At 51.2% G+C, this 20445-nt stretch overlaps 1 protein-coding gene across 4 annotated transcripts in view; it reads right to left on the bottom strand.

Annotated features, from left to right (window-relative positions):
• LOC147709852 (NACHT, LRR and PYD domains-containing protein 12-like) overlaps window positions 1-20445 on the bottom strand; it is a 410205-nt gene that overhangs the window by 215446 nt on the left and 174314 nt on the right. For 3 of the 4 annotated variants that reach the window (XM_086928301.1, XM_086928300.1, XM_086928303.1), the window contains exons 4-5: window positions 18248-19931; window positions 9159-9326 (exon numbers count right to left, since the gene is read on the bottom strand). In XM_086928301.1, coding sequence (XP_086784427.1) covers window positions 9159-9326; window positions 18248-19931 — 1852 coding nt within the window. The remainder of the gene's footprint in view (window positions 1-9158; window positions 9327-18247; window positions 19932-20445) is intronic. The other variant, XM_086928302.1, reaches the window with a different exon arrangement.

The following is a 20445-nucleotide window of genomic DNA, read 5'->3' as shown; positions in this document are numbered from 1 at the left end:
CTTTTCCGGGGCTTTTAGCAACATAGCATTTAATATTTGTGTAACTGAATCCAGAATACAATCAGAGCTTCCTATGAATTTGCCCAATAGTAATAGTATAGAAGCCAATAAGTGTTCCAGAGCAATCAAGGATTCAGAAATAGGTTTTTCACCCGAAGGAACAAGAGGACAAATGCCAGACAAATTAAGCACAGGGCTCCTAGTGTCATTAAGCAGTGAGGACATGTCTTGCGCATTTATAGAGGGAGTACTACTGTACAACAATAGTCCAGAGGGAGTAGCGCCCGCTGGAGACTTGATAGCCTCTGGTAGTTTCAGGCTACCACCATCCAAGTAACGACCACAGAGCTCCAGGTCAATACTTGACAAAGAAGAGTCACCTCCAGTCGGAACATTAGGCACAGTAACTTTAAGAGCTGATGTATTATTAAATTGCTCTCCCTCAGAATTTGGTGCAGAGTGCTTAATATCATTATGAATTTCAGAGTAGACAAGGCAAGACTTCACAACAGACCCTGCATGGGAGAAATCCTTCACAATCGGAGAGGAATCCATATTATCTACCACCATTGCAGGACCCACAGGTGGAACTATATCAGAGCCTACAGTTGCGTCAACTGGCAAAACCTTATCAATGGGTTTTTCCCACAATTTCAAAAGCTGGCATTGACCCTTCAATAGAAAGTTATTAGCAGATTTATTTCTCAGGGGGTTGGATCTTGTTTTTACGCAAGACCTTCCCCCCAATATTCTTCCAGAGCGGAGTTTCTTTGTCATCATCCTTAACAATTTATAAAAATAGGCGATTTAAACATAAAAACCACACAGAATGTAATTAAGAATAAGATTAGTCCATAAGAAAAATGAAACAATGAAGGTGTATCAGGAGAAGTAATCCTGCCAGAGTCAAATGTTCAATCCGTTGATCTTTACCACACAGAGTGCAGCTTCAAAGCATATCTTTGCAATTGTTTAAATAGAAAATGTCAATAACTTGGCCCAGCCCAGCCTACCTCAGTCACCGAGGGCCACAGAGGGCCCGCCCTTTGCGCAGGCTCAGCCCCGGGCGCTCCCGCGCGCTCCCGCGACGCGGGTGATGTCGGTGTTTAAAGGCGCCTCCTGGCACGTGCCTGACGTCACTGCCGCTCTGCCTGCTGGGAAAGGTAGTCCCCCACTCGGCGGCCGCTTGGTTGAGATAGCGGTGGCGGGGGGACTACAGGGCATGGGCAGCGGTGACTAGGCAAAGTTATTACTCTCCTGAGTTTGCTGGCAAAAGGTCGATTTCAGCGGAGCGCCCAGCTCCAACGCTGCAGAGGAAGCAGAAAAGCGGAACACCCGCTCCACCGGCGATGTCTGTGTTTAAAGGCGCCTCCTGGCGCGTGCCTGACGTCACTGCAGCTCTGCCTGCTGTGAAAGGTAGTCCCCCACTCGCCAGCCGCTTGGTTGAGATAGCGGCGGCGGGGGGACTACAGGGCAGGGGCAGCGGTGACTAGGCAAAGTTATTACTCTCCTGAGTTTGCTGGCAAAAGGTCGATTTCAGCGGAGCGCCCAGCTCCAACGCTGCAGAGGAAGCAGAAAAGCGGAACACCCGCTCCACCGGCGATGTCGGTGTTTAAAGGCGCCTCCTGGCGCGTGCCTGACATCACTGCCGCTCTGCCTGCTGTGAAAGGTAGTCCCCCACTCGGCGGCCGCTTGGTTGAGATAGCGGCGGCGGGGGGACTACAGGGCAGGGGCAGCGGTGACTAGGCAAAGCTATTACTCTCCTGAGTTTGCTGGCAAAAGGTCGATTTCAGCGGAGCGCCCAGCTCCAACGCTGCAGAGGAAGCAGAAAAGCGGAACACCCGCTCCACCGGCGATGTCGGTGTTTAAAGGTGCCTCCTGGCGCGTGCATGACGTCACTGCCGCTCTGCCTGCTGTGAAAGGTAGTCCCCCACTCGGCGGCCGCTTGGTTGAGATAGCGGCGGCGGGGGGACTACAGGGCAGGGGCAGCGGTGACTAGGCAAAGCTATTACTCTCCTGAGTTTGCTGGCAAAAGGTCGATTTCAGCGGAGCGCCCAGCTCCAACGCTGCAGAGGAAGCAGAAAAGCGGAACACCCGCTCCACCGGCGATGTCGGTGTTTAAAGGCGCCTCCTGGCGCGTGCCTGACGTCACTGCCGCTCTGCCTGCTGTGAAAGGTAGTCCCCCACTTGGCGGCCGCTTGGTTGAGATAGCGGCGGCGGGGGGACTACAGGGCAGGGGCAGCGGTGACTAGGCAAAGCTATTACTCTCCTGAGTTTGCTAGCAAAAGGTCGATTTCAGCGGAGCGCCCAGCTCCAACGCTGCAGAGGAAGCAGAAAAGCGGAACCCAGCTTGCACCAACCGTATGGGTAACATGTTCTTTCATTGTTAGAGTCTGTTAGAGATGAACCCCTAGATTTTTTGCTTTGTTTTTTGTGTCAGGAACAGTTCCCAACTCTTTGGGCCACCAGTTTGGCACCCATAGAGCACTTAAATGTGGAAACGTACAAAGGTGGAGTTCCCAGCGACCTGCTCCTTCGGATTTTCCACCTTGCGGAAAAGCCACAGAACTGAATTTTGCACGTTGGAATTGGTCTGAAATAGAGAATGTCAAAAAAGCTGGATAGCACGACTCGGGAAGAAGTCTTGTTATTCCTCTCTAACTGGTGCTTTCTAAGTGCTTGTTTTATTTTAGCAACAGCAGAATATATGTACTTTGCCAGCCATCCTTGAAAGAGGAGAAGGCGGTAGGAGCTGCATAATATCCTTCTGCGCTTACAGTTGTCTACCGACTATACCCAAACCCCCCACAAAGTTTAAAAATTGAAGGTGCAGTCCAAATGCAAACAAATACGCAAGGTCCAGGTTCCGTAATGCATAAAGAAAATATATTCAGTACTTTCCTACTAATGCCCAGCAATCACTCACAAACTTCTAACTGTGGCAATTGTGGACAAACACTGACGTCTGCTGCGGTTGTAGACTGAGTGGTGCATGTATGCAAGGCTATGAAAAACGGGTGTCCCCGTATCCAAAATATTCAGCAAAAACTACAGACTCAACGCTTTCAAAAGCGAGATTTAGATCTTGGCGACGGGTCATTCCATCACAAGGGTGACGGAAATCCCACCCGCCAAAATATAACTCCTATAGGATATAATGGGATTTATATTTTGGAGGACAGGATATCCATTCTGATGAGATGTAAGTCAGCCCCATAGTTAGGTACTCAGCTACTTTGGGCAGGTAACTTTGGAGTGGCTTCTGTATGGAGTTATGCACATGCACTGTCTCCATCCCAAACATTGTGCAGATGGGCCAGAGGGTGACAGGGTTGGAGGCGGGGGCACTGAAAGAGGCATTTTCCATTCTGAATTCCATGGGAGATGTTCTGAGTGCTATAACCTGTGAAGGGGACACTGCTGCTTGTCCTTATAAAGCTCTCAACTCCCCACTGGATTGAGCCCAGCATAAAGTTGAGCTCTCCTTGGGATGATCTTCTAACAGGGATACCCAAAGTACGGCCCAGGGGCCACTTGTGGCCCTCCTGAACCTTACATGCGGCCCACTAGTTGGAAGCAGCGCTGAGCTGGTGCTTACTTTACTGAGCACTAACATTCAGAATGATGTTCAATAAACTGGAAAGCATTTATGTATATGTTACCTGCACTTAAAGAAAGGAGAGTAACTGAGGTGTCCGGAAGCGCGTAACTTTAGAAACTCCTTTTTTTAAAGACATTTTAGAACAAACGTCTGAAAATAAGATAAAGTCTCTTCAGAATGTAAAAAGTGTATTACATGAACATGAAGAAGGTTTTCACCCTAGTAAGTCAGATCAAATTGCTGCATTGAGAGGTTTTTTTTAAATGATTCTTTTCAAATATGTATTTAGAAATATTCTTACTTCCACCCACTCAGAAAACAAGTGAACTAAGGGGCAAGTCAGCTGCCACCTGCATCCTATGGGTGTTCTGGGGTAAACATTGACAACATATAATGTAATAAATCAAACTCATGAGAAGGTTTTGTACTGCGCATGTCCTGGTCTCATGCATTTTGAGGTTCTCATATGTGATAATGAAGAAAAAGGAGGCAAAGTGAAAAATATAATCGCCAAGGATCACACAAGTTGGTCAAGTGTAGAAGCTGGATTGAGCCCAGGTTTTCTGATTGAACATTGTGCCATTCAGCCACTAAATGTGCTTGCTTCGGTTCCCCTACACCCACCTCACACACACTCCTCACCCACACCTACACCTTGCTGGCATCAGTGCGGCTCTCAGTCACCTCGTAGACTATACTTTGTGGCCTCTGGAGAAATGTTTGTGAGTGCCCATGTTCTAATACATGATACCTTGAGGCTCGGGTGCTAATGGAAGGGTCTAAGGCACAGCTTTCCAAACTTTTCATGTTGGTGACACACCTTTTTGTGAAAGAAATGTCAGGGACACGGTAACGTGAGCGAGCGCAGCGTGCAAGCCCGAACCCCAATTGCCCACTACTTGAAAAAGTAGTGGGCAAATGGTGCATTTCCAAGCAAATTTGAGAAAGCAGGATGGTTAATAAAGCAGTTGTTAATCTGGTCTAAAAAAGCCAGTGACCGGCAAAACTGAGTGTAAGCAAGGTTAGGTTTGTGCATGAAACAAGAATATAATCCCCCCACACACACACCCACACACCTACACACACACAACCCCAAACACACACAACCACACACACACACACAACCACACACACATCCCACGCACACACACAGACACACTCCCACACCCACACACACCCCACACACACACAACCCCCCCCACACACACAACCCCACACACACCCACACACACACAACCCCACACACAACCCCACACACACCCACACACAACCCCACGCACACACCCACACACACAACCACACACACAACGCCACACACACAACCCCCCACACACACCCCACACACACCCACACAGACACACACACCCACCCACACACACACCCACACACACACACACCCACACCCCACACACACACACCCCACACACAAAGTTTTAAAAAGAGGGGTTAAGTTTCAATGATCACAATATTTTGTGTGTTTAATACAGTGGGTGTCCTGCATCACACAATTCATACACATGCTATCATTTATCATTAACTGGTGGCATTAACCTTTTTTTTGTACTTAACTATTTGCTTTTGAACTAAACTCTGGAAATGTATTCACTGCCACGTCAAGAGAAGTTCAACTGGGAAGATGGCCCTAAGAATGGGATGTGGCAGGAGGCATATTGGGGGCGTAGAGGTAAGCAGTGACTGCCCACCACACTTCTACTTTCATAGAAATTTGTACCAAATGATACAGTTCTGACTGTACAGACATAATTGCGTAACAAACAAACAATAGATGAATTTGCTGTTACATTGCCAATGAAAAAATGCTTAAAACGAGGTTAGACAAACCTCATTATTCAAAGGCTCTCTATACATAGAAATGTTTAAATCCGTTTATATTAATCAACAAAGGTCAATATAGTAAGCAAGAATGTAATAAACCCCTAAAAAACATCAGGTACATAAAAGAATCATGGGCCTAAATAATGAAATGACGTTTCAGTTCAGAAATCGCCTCTCCTTTCTGAATCCCAACAGGCACATAATTCCACCTCCAACGACTGCACGATCATTAAAATCTATCACTACCTGGGATACACGCTAATTAGTCATGTCAGTGCAGAGGCAGGAAGTAAAGATCGCACCCGCTGTAGGATCCGGATCTTGCTGCAACACCACCACACCCACTGAGTCTCGGGATACCGGGATCGAGCTTGTGACGATGAGGCTCCGCTCCGCATCTGCTCCGCCTTCCGCCTTGCACGTCGCGATCACTGAGTGAGGGGGCTCGAGTCGCATTCCCCTAATATCGGCCGGACGGCAGACGTCATCGCGTCGCATCGCGCGACACACCTTAACGTGTCGCGCCACACAGTTTGGAAAGCTGTGCCCTAGTGAGTAGATGTTTTGTAGCTGCTGCTGGCTAAGTTCTGCCATAATGAGAAGTGCGATGGGGACTGACACACCTCGACCGGTTCGGCTACAGTCCTTGGAAGGCACAGCCCATGGACGCCGACCATCATGGGAGACGCGAACTTGGACAAGCAGCTCTCTGGTGCTCCTGTTTCTCACTCTCACTCAATGTTTGGAGGATTATGCCTTATGTATCATTACTCGCCGGGTGCATAAGGAGGTGTCCTGCACCCTGGTGACATGTGGTGAGCACTGTAGCCTGGGAAGCCTGCAGTGGAAGTGTCTGGTCATGTGAGCAGCCTTGTGGCCTCCTGTACACTGCGTGCATTCCTTCCAAGTAGAACAGTATAAGTAATAAGTATCATGCATGTATGGAAAAGTTACACATAGTAACAAACGTGCCTAGAAATGCAGCATTATATAGGTCTTATATAAGGTGGAAGAAAAGCATTAGTTACAAGCAAGGTTACTCATAGTGGCTTAAATATTAGAAATAATGATACAAAGTCATACCAATGTGTATTGACCACTGTCAGGCACACCAGTGGGTACTAGTCATGGTCAATCACACCAGCGGGTACTAGTCACGGTCACTCACACCAGCGGGTACTAGCCATGGTCAATCACACCAGTGGGTACTAGCCATGGTCACACACACCAGCGGGGTACTGGACATTGTCAGTCACACCAGTGGGTACTGGTCATTGTCAGGCACACCAGTGGGTACTGGCCATTGTCAGTCACACCAGCGGGGACTGCCCCTTGTCAGTCACACCAGCGGGCCATTGTCAGTCACACCAGCGGGTCCTGGCCATTCTCAGGCACACCAGCGGGTACTGGCCATTGTCAGGCACACCAGCGGATACTGGCCCTTGTCAGTCACACCAGCAGGTACTGGACATTGTCAGTCACACCAGCAGGGCCATTGTCTGTCACACCAGCGGGTACTGGCCATTGTCAGTCACACCAGCGGGCCATTGTCAGTCACACCATCGGGGCCATTGTCAGTCACAACATCGGGTACTGGCCATTGTCAGGCACACCAGCGGGTACTGGCCATTGTCAGTCACACCAGCGGGTATTGTCCATTCTCAGGCACCCCAGCGCGTACTGGCCATTGTCAGGCACACCAGCGGGCCATTGTCACTCACACCAGTGAGTACTAGCCATTGTCAGGCACACCAGCGGGTACTGGCCATTGTCAGTCACACCAGCGGGTACTGGCCATTGTCAGTCACACCAGCGGGCCATTGTCAGTCACACCATCGGGGCCATTGTCAGTCACACCAGCGGGTATTGGCCATTTTTCAGGCACACCAGTGGGTACTGTCCATTGTCAGTCACTCCAGCGGGTACTGGCCATTGTCAGGCACACCAGCGGGTACTGGCCATTGTCAGGCACACCAGCGGGTACTGGCCATTGTCAGTCACACCAGCGCGTATTGGCCATTGTCAGGCACACCAGCGGGTACTCGCTATTGTCACTCACACCAGTGGGTACTGTCCATTGTCAGGCTCACCAGCGGGTACTGGCCATTGTCAGGCACGCCATCGGGGCCATTATCAGTCACACCAGCGGGTATTGGCCATTGTCAGGCACACCAGTGGGTACTGTCCATTGTCAGTCACACCAGCGGGTACTGGCCATTGTCAGGCACACCAGCGGGTACTGGCCATTGTCAGTCACACCAGCGCGTATTGGCCATTGTCAGGCACACCAGCGGGTACTCGCTATTGTCACTCACACCAGTGGGTACTGTCCATTGTCAGGCACACCAGCGGGTACTGGCCATTGTCAGGCACACCAGCGGGTACTGGCCATTGTCAGTCACACCATCGGGGCCATTATCAGTCACACCAGCGGGTATTGGCCATTGTCAGGCACACCAGTGGGTACTGTCCATTGTCAGTCACACCAGCGGGTACTGGCCATTGTCAGGCACACCAGCGGGTACTGGCCATTGTCAGTCACACCAGCGGGGCCATTGTCAGTCACACCAGCGGGTATTGGCCATTGTCAGGCACACCAGTGGGTACTGTCCATTGTCAGTCACACCATCGGGTACTGGCCATTGTCAGGCACACAAGCGGGTACTGGCCATGGTCAGTCACACCAGCAGGTATTAGCCATTGTCAGTCACACCAGCGGGGTCTGGCCATTGTCAGGCACACCAGCGGGCCATTGTCAGTCCCACCAGCGGGTATTGGCCATTGTCAGTCACACCAGCGGGTATTGGCCATTGTCAGGCACACCAGTGGGTACTGGCCATTGTCAGGCACACCAGCGGGTACTGGCCATGGTCAGTCACACCAGCAGGTATTAGCCATTGTCAGTCACACCAGTGAGAGGGAGAATCAGAACTTGCCTGTTTAGTGCCTCGCTCGATTGATATAGAGATCAATCAATCAATCACCCACGATTTGTAAAGCGCCACCAATCACCAGTCCGGGTATCCAGGCGCTAATGACCCTTCTTAAAGAACGCCTGAAGATTGAGGTTGGAAATCTGTAAAGCGAGGTGTGAGATTTAGTAAGCAGAATGATAAGGGCGGTGGGTTGGCTGTCTGGATATACCATGTAAACCAGGTCCTACACAGGCTGTGGGAAAACTTGTTAGTTGTGTTTTCTTCGGAGTGCTGTCTTCAGAGAGCACAATACTATCAACAGGTCTCCCATGTCGCAATGACATGAGGACTTGCGGTTACTGCTGAAGAGGGGAAAACACGCTGACCAGGCAGCCAGCTCCAGCAGCATAGCCATGGGTGGGTTCAAGGTGGAACAGCCGCTCTGTCCTAGGAAGGTCTAAAGTGAGGCCCCAAGACTGGGATTCAGAAAGGAGAGGAGTGAAATGGAGCACTGTGAAAGTAAGGAACTTGTCAGGAAATGTGGATATTTTAGAATAAAACTGGAAATGAGGAAAGTGGGGAAAGAGCCTGGGACGAGAAAAAAATATATATTGTGAGAGAAGCAGATGGTCAATGAGTAGTCTGTGGTCATCGATGAAGACTGAGCGAGCCATAGAAGAAACTGGGATTGAGTGCGTTTGGAAGACGATTATTACAGAGAGAATCAGGGGTAGAACTGAGGCTGGGATGAGGAGCATTACAGTACTGAGAAGATGAACGCACACATGTGGGCAGCGCCTCCTTACTGTAGCGTCTGGAGTTTGCAGTCTGGATGCTTCATTCCTTCCCACAGCTGATATACTCCAGATTCCCCCAGTTCATTGTCGTCGAGGTACAACTTAGCAAGAGATCCATTTGTGCAAAGAACCAGGCTTAGATCTGCACAGAGTGGAGGTGTGATGCAAGCGCACAACCTGTGGAGGACAGAGAAACAGAGATAGAACAGACCATTGAAGTTTGTTTAACTCCAGCAGGAACTCTCACCTTAACTTACAACCTGAGCCCGCAGGGGATTCGCTCTTTACGGGTTCTGCCTAGTGACCGTCTACACCTGCTTTTATAATTTTCAGCAAACGCCTTAGTGTGAAATCAGTCTCCGCAAATCAAAACTCTTGTACCAGTGGGGCAACGGGTCCTTCTAAGCTATCAACTCCACCTTATGGTGACAATATGGCCTACAGACATGTTCTGCTACTCAACATGGTGGCCGAAATATCAGGGCTGGGGCCACGATATCCCGGGAGCGCAATATTCAATAATTCAATCAATCAATCAATCAATCAATCAGGGGTTTATAAAGGGCGCTACTCACCCGTGAGGGTCTCAAGGCGCAAGAGTGGGGTGAGGGGGGAGCATCTCCGGATCAGTCGGAGAGCCAGGTCTTGCGGCTCTTCCTGAAGGTGAGCAGGGTTGGGGAGCGTCTGATGTTGACTGGGAGCTCGTTCCAGGTCTTGCGGCTCTTCCTGAAGGTGAGCAGGGTTGGGGAGCGTCTGATGTTGACTGGGAGCTCGTTCCAGGTCTTGCGGCTCTTCCTGAAGGTGAGCAGGGTTGGAGAGCGTCTGATGTTGACTGGGAGCTCGTTCCAGGTCTTGCGGCTCTTCCTGAAGGTGAGCAGGGTTGGGGAGCGTCTGATGTTGACTGGGAGCTCGTTCCAGGTCTTGCGGCTCTTCCTGAAGGTGAGCAGGGTTGGGGAGCGTCTGATGTTGACTGGGAGCTCGTTCCAGGTCTTGCGGCTCTTCCTGAAGGTGAGCAGGGTTGAGGAGCGTCTGATGTTGACTGGGAGCTCGTTCCAGGTCTTGCGGCTCTTCCTGAAGGTGAGCAGGGTTGGGGAGCGTCTGATGTTGACTGGGAGCTCGTTCCAGGTCTTGCGGCTCTTCCTGAAGGTGAGCAGAGTTGGGGAGCGTCTGATGTTGACTGGGAGCTCGTTCCAGGTCTTGCGGCTCTTCCTGAAGGTGAGCAGGGTTGGGGAGCGTCTGATGTTGACTGGGAGCTCGTTCCAGGTCTTGCGGCTCTTCCTGAAGGTGAGCAGGGTTGGGGAGCGTCTGATGTTGACTGGGAGCTCGTTCCAGGTCTTGCGGCTCTTCCTGAAGGTGAGCAGGGTTGGGGAGCGTCTGATGTTGACTGGGAGCTCGTTCCAGGTCTTGCGGCTCTTCCTGAAGGTGAGCAGGGTTGGGGAGCGTCTGATGTTGACTGGGAGCTCGTTCCAGGTCTTGCGGCTCTTCCTGAAGGTGAGCAGGGTTGGGGAGCGTCTGATGTTGACTGGGAGCTCGTTCCAGGTCTTGCGGCTCTTCCTGAAGGTGAGCAGGGTTGGGGAGCGTCTGATGTTGACTGGGAGCTCGTTCCAGGTCTTGCGGCTCTTCCTGAAGGTGAGCAGGGTTGGGGAGCGTCTGATGTTGACTGGGAGCTCGTTCCAGGTCTTGCGGCTCTTCCTGAAGGTGAGCAGGGTTGGGGAGCGTCTGATGTTGACTGGGAGCTCGTTCCAGGTCTTGCGGCTCTTCCTGAAGGTGAGCAGGGTTGGGGAGCGTCTGATGTTGACTGGGAGCTCGTTCCAGGTCTTGCGGCTCTTCCTGAAGGTGAGCAGGGTTGGGGAGCGTCTGATGTTGACTGGGAGCTCGTTCCAGGTCTTGCGGCTCTTCCTGAAGGTGAGCAGGGTTGGGGAGCGTCTGATGTTGACTGGGAGCTCGTTCCAGGTCTTGCGGCTCTTCCTGAAGGTGAGCAGGGTTGGGGAGCGTCTGATGTTGACTGGGAGCTCGTTCCAGGTCTTGCGGCTCTTCCTGAAGGTGAGCAGGGCTGGAGAGCGTCTGATGTTGACTGGGAGCTCGTTCCAGGTCTTGCGGCTCTTCCTGAAGGTGAGCAGGGCTGGAGAGCGTCTGATGTTGACTGGGAGCTCGTTCCAGGTCTTGCGGCTCTTCCTGAAGGTGAGCAGGGTTGGGGAGCGTCTGATGTTGACTGGGAGCTCGTTCCAGGTCTTGCGGCTCTTCCTGAAGGTGAGCAGGGCTGGGGAGCGTCTGATGTTGACTGGGAGCTCTTTCCAGGTCTTGCGGCTCTTCCTGAAGGTGAGCAGGGTTGGGGAGCGTCTGATGTTGACTGGGAGCTCGTTCCAGGTCTTGCGGCTCTTCCTGAAGGTGAGCAGGGCTGGAGAGCGTCTGATGTTGACTGGGAGCTCGTTCCAGGTCTTGCGGCTCTTCCTGAAGGTAAGCAGGGTTGGAGAGCGTCTGATGTTGACTGGGAGCTCGTTCCAGGTCTTGCGGCTCTTCCTGAAGGTGAGCAGGGTTGGGGAGCGTCTGATGTTGACTGGGAGCTCGTTCCAGGTCTTGCGGCTCTTCCTGAAGGTGAGCAGGGTTGGGGAGCGTCTGATGTTGACTGGGAGCTCGTTCCAGGTCTTGCGGCTCTTCCTGAAGGTGAGCAGGGCTGGAAAGCGTCTGATGTTGACTGGGAGCTCGTTCCAGGTCTTGCGGCTCTTCCTGAAGGTGAGCAGGGTTGGGGAGCGTCTGATGTTGACTGGGAGCTCGTTCCAGGTCTTGCGGCTCTTCCTGAAGGTGAGCAGGGCTGGGGAGCGTCTGATGTTGACTGGGAGCTCGTTCCAGGTCTTGCGGCTCTTCCTGAAGGTGAGCAGGGTTGGGGAGCGTCTGATGTTGAATGGGAGCTCGTTCCAGGTCTTGCGGCTCTTCCTGAAGGTGAGCAGGGCTGGAGAGCGTCTGATGTTGACTGGGAGCTCGTTCCAGGTCTTGCGGCTCTTCCTGAAGGTGAGCAGGGTTGGGGAGCGTCTGATGTTGACTGGGAGCTCGTTCCAGGTCTTGCGGCTCTTCCTGAAGGTGAGCAGGGCTGGAGAGCGTCTGATGTTGACTGGGAGCTCGTTCCAGGTCTTGCGGCTCTTCCTGAAGGTGAGCAGGGTTGGGGAGCGTCTGATGTTGACTGGGAGCTCGTTCCAGGTCTTGCGGCTCTTCCTGAAGGTGAGCAGGGCTGGAGAGCGTCTGATGTTGACTGGGAGCTCGTTCCAGGTCTTGCGGCTCTTCCTGAAGGTGAGCAGGGTTGGGGAGCGTCTGATGTTGACTGGGAGCTCGTTCCAGGTCTTGCGGCTCTTCCTGAAGGTGAGCAGGGCTGGAGAGCGTCTGATGTTGACTGGGAGCTCGTTCCAGGTCTTGCGGCTCTTCCTGAAGGTGAGCAGGGTTGGGGAGCGTCTGATGTTGACTGGGAGCTCGTTCCAGGTCTTGCGGCTCTTCCTGAAGGTGAGCAGGGTTGGGGAGCGTCTGATGTTGACTGGGAGCTCGTTCCAGGTCTTGCGGCTCTTCCTGAAGGTGAGCAGGGCTGGAGAGCGTCTGATGTTGACTGGGAGCTCGTTCCAGGTCTTGCGGCTCTTCCTGAAGGTGAGCAGGGTTGGGGAGCGTCTGATGTTGACTGGGAGCTCGTTCCAGGTCTTGCGGCTCTTCCTGAAGGTGAGCAGGGTTGGGGAGCGCCTGATGTTGACTGGGAGCTCGTTCCAGGTCTTGCGGCTCTTCCTGAAGGTGAGCAGGGTTGGGGAGCGTCTGATGTTGACTGGGAGCTCGTTCCAGGTCTTGCGGCTCTTCCTGAAGGTGAGCAGGGTTGGGGAGCGTCTGATGTTGACTGGGAGCTCGTTCCAGGTCTTGCGGCTCTTCCTGAAGGTGAGCAGGGTTGGGGAGCGTCTGATGTTGACTGGGAGCTCGTTCCAGGTCTTGCGGCTCTTCCTGAAGGTGAGCAGGGTTGGGGAGCGTCTGATGTTGACTGGGAGCTCGTTCCAGGTCTTGCGGCTCTTCCTGAAGGTGAGCAGGGTTGGGGAGCGTCTGATGTTGACTGGGAGCTCGTTCCAGGTCTTGCGGCTCTTCCTGAAGGTGAGCAGGGTTGGGGAGCGTCTGATGTTGACTGGGAGCTCGTTCCAGGTCTTGCGGCTCATCCTGAAGGTGAGCAGGGTTGGGGAGCGTCTGATGTTGACTGGGAGCTCGTTCCAGGTATTGCGGCTCTTCCTGAAGGTGAGCAGGGCTGGAGAGCGTCTGATGTTGACTGGGAGCTCGTTCCAGGTCTTGCGCATCTTCCTGAAGGTGAGCAGGGTTGGGGAGCGTCTGATGTTGACTGGGAGCTCGTTCCAGGTCTTGCGGCTCTTCCTGAAGGTGAGCAGGGTTGGGGAGCGTCTGATGTTGACTGGGAGCTCGTTCCAGGTCTTGCGGCTCTTCCTGAAGGTGAGCAGGGCTGGAGAGCGTCTGATGTTGACTGGGAGCTCGTTCCAGGTCTTGCGGCTCTTCCTGAAGGTGAGCAGGATTGGGGAGCGTCTGATGTTGACTGGGAGCTCGTTCCAGGTCTTGCGGCTCTTCCTGAAGGTGAGCAGGGTTGGGGAGCGTCTGATGTTGACTGGGAGCTCGTTCCAGGTCTTGCGGCTCTTCCTGAAGGTGAGCAGGGCTGGAGAGCGTCTGATGTTGACTGGGAGCTCGTTCCAGGTCTTGCGGCTCTTCCTGAAGGTGAGCAGGATTGGGGAGCGTCTGATGTTGACTGGGAGCTCGTTCCAGGTCTTGCGGCTCTTCCTGAAGGTGAGCAGGGTTGGGGAGCGTCTGATCTTGACTGGGAGCTCGTTCCAGGTCTTGCGGCTCTTCCTGAAGGTGAGCAGGGCTGGAGAGCGTCTGATGTTGACTGGGAGCTCGTTCCAGGTCTTGCGGCTCTTCCTGAAGGTGAGCAGGATTGGGGAGCGTCTGATGTGACTGGGAGCTCGTTCCAGGTCTTGCGGCTCTTCCTGAAGGTGAGCAGGGCTGGAGAGCGTCTGATGTTGACGGGGAGCTCGTTCCAGGTCTTGCGGCTCTTCCTGAAGGTGAGCAGGGTTGGGGAGCGTCTGATGTTGACGGGGAGCTCGTTCCAGGTCTTGCGGCTCTTCCTGAAGGTGAGCAGGGCTGGAGAGCGTCTGATGTTGACTGGGAGCTCGTTCCAGGTCTTGCGGCTCTTCCTGAAGGTGAGCAGGGCTGGAGAGCGTCTGATGTTGACTGGGAGCTCGTTCCTGGTCTTGCGGCTCTTCCTGAAGGTGAGCAGGGCTGGGGAGCGTCTGATGTTGACGGGGAGTATTGAAAAGTCAGTGTGAAGCTGGAGTTCCACATGTCATGTTTTAGGCGAAGAAGAGGCACATTTACAAAGCCTTCTGGCAACTGAATAACGAGGGCTGCGATTGTCTTCCTTACTGAGGGCGTCCCATGTACTGCGCTAACGGCCTCTTATATGACCATCCTTAAATACGATACAAGCGCATCAATGCTCTAAAAGCATGTGTCATCCATATAGTAGGCGGTCCTTTGTGGTCTGTGATGTCAGACCCCTCTGAGTGAGATGCAGAAGGGAGGAACGGATGAGGGACCATGAGGTACCTAGAGGGGGTAGTGGATTGTCACTTATAGGTGGCTTAGTCTCCATGGAAACCGGCTGTTAGTGCAACAGGAACAGCAGAAGGAGCACTGGACCACTGAGAGGGAAGGAGAGGGGTCTTAACTGCTGCTCCCAGCTTGCAACGCTCCCTCTTTAAGGCAGAAAATAGTTACAAGGGAACCCTACTCACAACGGAACCAGGGTGCATGTTTTATAAGCAGAAACAGTGGTTCCTGTGGAATAGTAAAAAATATTGGGAATGAAAAAAAATATTATGCACAATCGCAATGGACAAATGGGTTATAGTGATATCAAAAGGAGAAGAACCGTACACGACTCAGTATTAGGTGTAGACAATGGAAGCTTTTATATAAATATATAAGAAAAATAATTATAAAACTGAACAGTGCATTGTGTCCCCAGTGAACATGGAACCTACAAATGTTTGTGACAAAATTATGACAATTTATATTAAAGTCGACCATCCAAAGAAATCTGTAATAGGAATGGTTTGCTTTATTTTCGTCGACAGCGTTTTGACCCCTGTGAGGATAAGGGGTCTCTTCAGGACCTAGCGATATAGGGACATCTAAAAGGTAAAACAAAAGAATGTTGTAACCAATGTGACCCTTAGGGCAGCAGCGCTGCTGTATTTTGAGACTAGGGAGGACCTGTACCTGAAAGGATGAGGCTTGTCATCGTGATATGTGTAGCCCACCGGAAGCGAAGAATGTTACTCACATGGGACCTAGCCGCGCGCTGCACATGTGGTGAAACAGAATGAGACAGGAATGAGCACATGCGAATGGGAGCTACTCTCAGCACGTCTGGTACTAGTATAATACAAAGGACTTACCCCAGAGAGGGGGAAAAGGAGAGATGAGTGCATGCGAATGGGAGCTACTCTCAGCACGTCTGGTACTAGTATAATACAAAGAACTTACCCCAGAGAGGGGGAAAGGGAGAGATGAGCGCATGCGAATGGGAGCTACTCTCAGCACGTCTGGTACTAGTATAATACAAAGGACTTACCCCAGAGAGGGGGAAAGGGAGAGATGAGCGCATGCGAATGGGAGCTACTCTCAGCACGTCTGGTACTAGTATAATACAAAGAACGTACCCCAGAGAGGGGGAAAGGGAGAGATGAGCGCATGCGAATGGGAGCTACTCTCAGCACGTCTGGTACTAGTTTAATACAAAGGACTTACCCCAGAGAGGGGGAAAGGGAGAGATGAGCGCATGCGAATGGGAGCTACTCTCAGCACGTCTGGTACTAGTATAATACAAAGGACTTACCCCAGAGAGGGGGAAAGGGAGAGATGAGCGCATGCGAATGGGAGCTACTCTCAGCACGTCTGGTACTAGTATAATACAAAGGACTTACCCCAGAGAGGGGGAAAGGGAGAGATGAGCGCATGCGAATGGGAGCTACTCTCAGCACGTCTGGTACTAGTATAATACAAAGGACTTACCCCAGAGAGGGGGAAAGGGAGAGATGAGCGCATGCGAATGGGAACTACTCTCAGCACGTCTGGTACTAGTATAATACAAAGGACTTACCCCAGAGAGGGGGAAAGGGAGAGATGAGCGCATGCGAATGGGAGCTACTGATGAGCGCATGCGAATGGGAGCTACTCTCAGCACGTCTGGTACTAGTATAATACAAAGGACTTACCCCAGAGAGGGGGAAAGGGAGAGATGAGCGCATGCGAATGGGAGCTACTCTCAGCACGTCTGGTACTAGTATAATACAAAGGACTTACCCCAGAGAGGGGGAAAGGGAGAGATGAGCGCATGCGAATGGGAGCTACTCTCAGCACGTCTGGTACTAGTATAATACAAAGGACTTACCCCAGAGAGGGGGAAAGGGAGAGATGAGCGCATGCGAATGGGAGCTACTCTCAGCACGTCTGGTACTAGTATAATACAAAGAACATACCCCAGAGAGGGGGAAAGGGAGAGATGACAGGAGAGCTGAACTGCAACACGGTGCAGCCGCTGGTGCAATCGTCCATACGCGCTGGATGCGCGTATTGCGAGGCCTGCATGAATGCAATGACGTATAATTACACTATAACCCATTTGTCCATTGCGATTGTGCACAATATTTATTATCATTCCCATATTTAAGGCGGGCATGGAGCTGGTGCGGTTATAACACAAACTTGGGCTGTACGGAGTCTTACGGAGACTGGCGGGAAGGCTGATCATGTGATGTGGCTGTCACGTGACCTTGACAACCCCAATACAGAGGCAGTGGACTGAAAGCCTCTTGCAGAAGCACATGTGTTCATTGAGTCATGGGTCGAAACATATAGAACTCAAGATGGAGAAGCAAAAAAGTTACTAATATAAAAAGTGAGGGAAAGGGAGAGCCACTTCAACTGCATCACTGAGGTGTGGAAAAGGGAGTTTCATCCACAGTAAAAACAGCACAAATGGATAGAGTATTACAAATGTTGGCGGCTAGTTTCAGGCGTGTAATTTTGGGCATTTTACCTCGCGATTTAGGTCGTTAACTGGGTACTGCTATCTTTATGGTAGTTGGAATTTTCTTAAAATGATCATCATTACATACATTCAAGACCATCCAGAAATGGACCTTTGAACATTTAAAAATACATGTGTTTGAACACCCTCAGTGAACACAAAGGGGCCCTAAATCCTCCAGGTTGGGGGGGTGTAAGGTCAAAAGATTGGGGGAGCGCAGACCTTCTGATTCACAGTGCCAGGGCCAGATGTGTGCTGAAGAACGTTTGTGCAAAATTATCTTTAATTAAACATTTAAATATAAAACTATCCTCTCACTCCAAGAAGATCGGTGAATAAATGCAGAGTGTGAGGATTTGCACATATTCTGGAGGACTGGTTTGATTATAATAACTTATTTTTTATATGAAACTTTAGAATACATTTCTGATGCTTCCATGCACTGTAAATACTTGGCTTTATTGTTACCCAATTTAATGGTTCCCAGTTCACTAATCCCCAAAGGCTGGAAGGGGAGTCACCACTGCCTCGAAGTTGTGTACCGCAGACACAGCAGCCAGCGTTAACCCACTGACCATCCTTCCAGCTTTGCAAAGCGAGGCTTAATGGGGGTACACAAACGTTTCAAAACAGATACTGGCCAAGGAGTGAAACCTCCATGGGCCACACACAGCCCAATGGGCCAGTACAGAGGATCGCCCTCTTAAAGCTGTGCTCGTGATCCTGACTGGCAAGAGGGTCTCGACGGACCCTTTAATCCCCGCGAGGGCCAATCATCAACCAAGACATCTGTGGGTCTGTTCAGGACCCAAAGCAGGTCAACCTCTGCTCCTTTCAGCTCTGCCTTGGGGCAACAGGTCAGACACTATCCCCACATGGGTGTGTGGAGGCCTCCTGCTGGACAATCAATCCTCCTAGTGACCAGCAGGGTCAGGAATAAACTCTGGCCACTAGCCTGGAAGTAGAAATAGAGGACAGAGTAACTTACCTTAGACTGGAGCATGTCTGGAGCTGGGGCATCAGGGCTCTGAGCTCTTCTACATTCAGTGGGTAGTAGGAAATGTGAAGTTTCTGAACTCTGCCAAAGTTCTTACTGTAAGACAGCAACATGCGGAAATCCATTGTATTCATTCGCCGCCCAAAGCTCCCAACATCAACATGTGTGAAGTGCTCCAAGGCGCTCTTCACAAACTCTTCATCCTGCGTCTCGTGCAAGCAGTAAAACAAATCTATCAGGTCTGGACTGTCCATGCCCAAGCCGCTTCCGATTTCGTCCATCACCCACCTCAGTAGAACAGGCTTTACATCTGAGGACATCTTCCAGTGGAGCCCCCTCTCCATCTGATCCAGCACCCGCCTGTTGACAAGGCCAAAGAGGAAGCGCACAGTTAGCCCCAGGTGGCCTTCTTTCTGTTTCAAATACGCTTCCAATAAATTGATCAGATCTGCCTGGGGACTCATTGCCTGCTCATGCGTTATGTTGCCTTGACTACAGATCTGCAAGTAGAAGAGCGCTGAAAGAAACTCTTGGACACTCAAGTGGATGAAGCTGTACATGTGGCGGGCGGTGGTCTCAACTAGCAGGCCACTGCGCAGGAGGAAGGCTAGAGAGTCCGATGAAACGAAGCCATGCCGACGAAGGTCTTCGGCATCGAACAGGACTTTCTTCTGAAAGGTCCCTTCCTTGGCCAAGGCACAGAGCCCTCTGAGGTTAATATCCTGCCCCGAAGCCCTGCTCTGTGGCTTCAGAATACTGGAGAGAAACAGCACATAGACCCCAGCTGATGTCCCACAAGCATTCGTGAGATGTCCACCACTCTCCATCTGCTCCTGTGCAGCCCTGCACACGATCCAACACACAACGGGGATGAAGCATAGGGTGTATAGGATCTCAGTTCTTTCAGCATAATTAAAGACCTCCACACCTATTGTTTCATTTCCAAAAAAGGTCTTAAAATATTCTTTCCTGTCGTCTTCTGAAAAGCCAAGCATTTCTACAAGACGTTGGGGCCACACAATAGTACGGAGTTTCTCCGACGCAGTGGGTCGTGTAGTTATTAGTATGTACGAATTGCTAACTAACCTTTTCTTTAGTAAATTGAGTGATTTATTTCCTACTAGTGTCTTTGAATCACATTCCTCTTGAGGCAGTTCATCTAAGTCATCAATGATGAAAATCAGCTTTTTAAAGTCCACGCTTAGATCGTTCTCAGGCTTGAACACCTCAAGGTAGCTCCAGACCAGGAGGTCGCCTATGGTGTGCTGCCCCGGGGTGACCCCTCTGCAGCCTACATAGAATGCATAATCAAACCTGTCCTGGAACAGCTCTCCTGAGGCCCAGTCCTGCAGGATCCTCAAAGCGGTGGTGGTCTTTCCAATCCCAGCCACTCCCTGCAGGACGAGGATCCTGGGGCCGCCTCTTGGCGTGTCGGGTTCAAACAACTTGGCGACCTCAAGGTTGGAATGTGCAGCCCGAGCAGACGTGATCTCCTGGTGCCTCCTTGCACAAGATATCATCTCATGGTCCATCACATAATTGTGAGTAGGCTGGACAATTTCCAAGTCTGTATATCTTTTTGTATGCTTAGCACCTGGTTGATTGCAGCTGGCCTTTCCTTCCAGTTCTCTCACTTTCTTCAGTATGTTCTCCTGATGCACCTTTCTGTGATCTGCTATAAAACAGAATAAAATGATGAATATAAAACACTTTAAACAAAATTAAACCAGAGTGCTTGTGTTTTTATTGTAGTGACATGAATTCCTACACAAGGACGCACAGCAGAAACATTGCACATTGCTTTTTAGGTCAGCCCTGCCAGAGCAGCTCTCGGCCAGACCCAATATTTACAATGCACATCAAGTGGGCCTTTAGGCAGCCGCTTCAAACGTTGACTTGTTGGGTCAGATACATTCAGGTCTTGCTTCAAAGAACATCTGTCATAGCTTTGTTCAGCCTGGAAGAGATCTCTAGGTTTACTGCAATGCTATTGTTATGTTATGTTATGTTAATAACATTTATTAGGCGCAACAGCTGCCCCAGCGAAGGGGCGTCCTGGCGCCAGATCATATGCAGCAACCTAACAGATCAAAGCTGAACAAGGGGGATATTTAACTGACAGAGGTAAATAGGTGAGTTTTAATGGCCCGTCTGAAGAGGGTTAGGCTGTTAAGGGCGCGGATTTGAAC

Source organism: Lissotriton vulgaris, chromosome 6 (assembly GCF_964263255.1).
Source record: "Lissotriton vulgaris chromosome 6, aLisVul1.2, whole genome shotgun sequence".
NCBI classification, from domain to species: Eukaryota; Metazoa; Chordata; class Amphibia; order Caudata; family Salamandridae; genus Lissotriton; species Lissotriton vulgaris.
The sequence above is the reverse complement of the archived record's forward strand: the minus strand, read 5'-3'. Positions and strand labels throughout refer to the sequence as shown.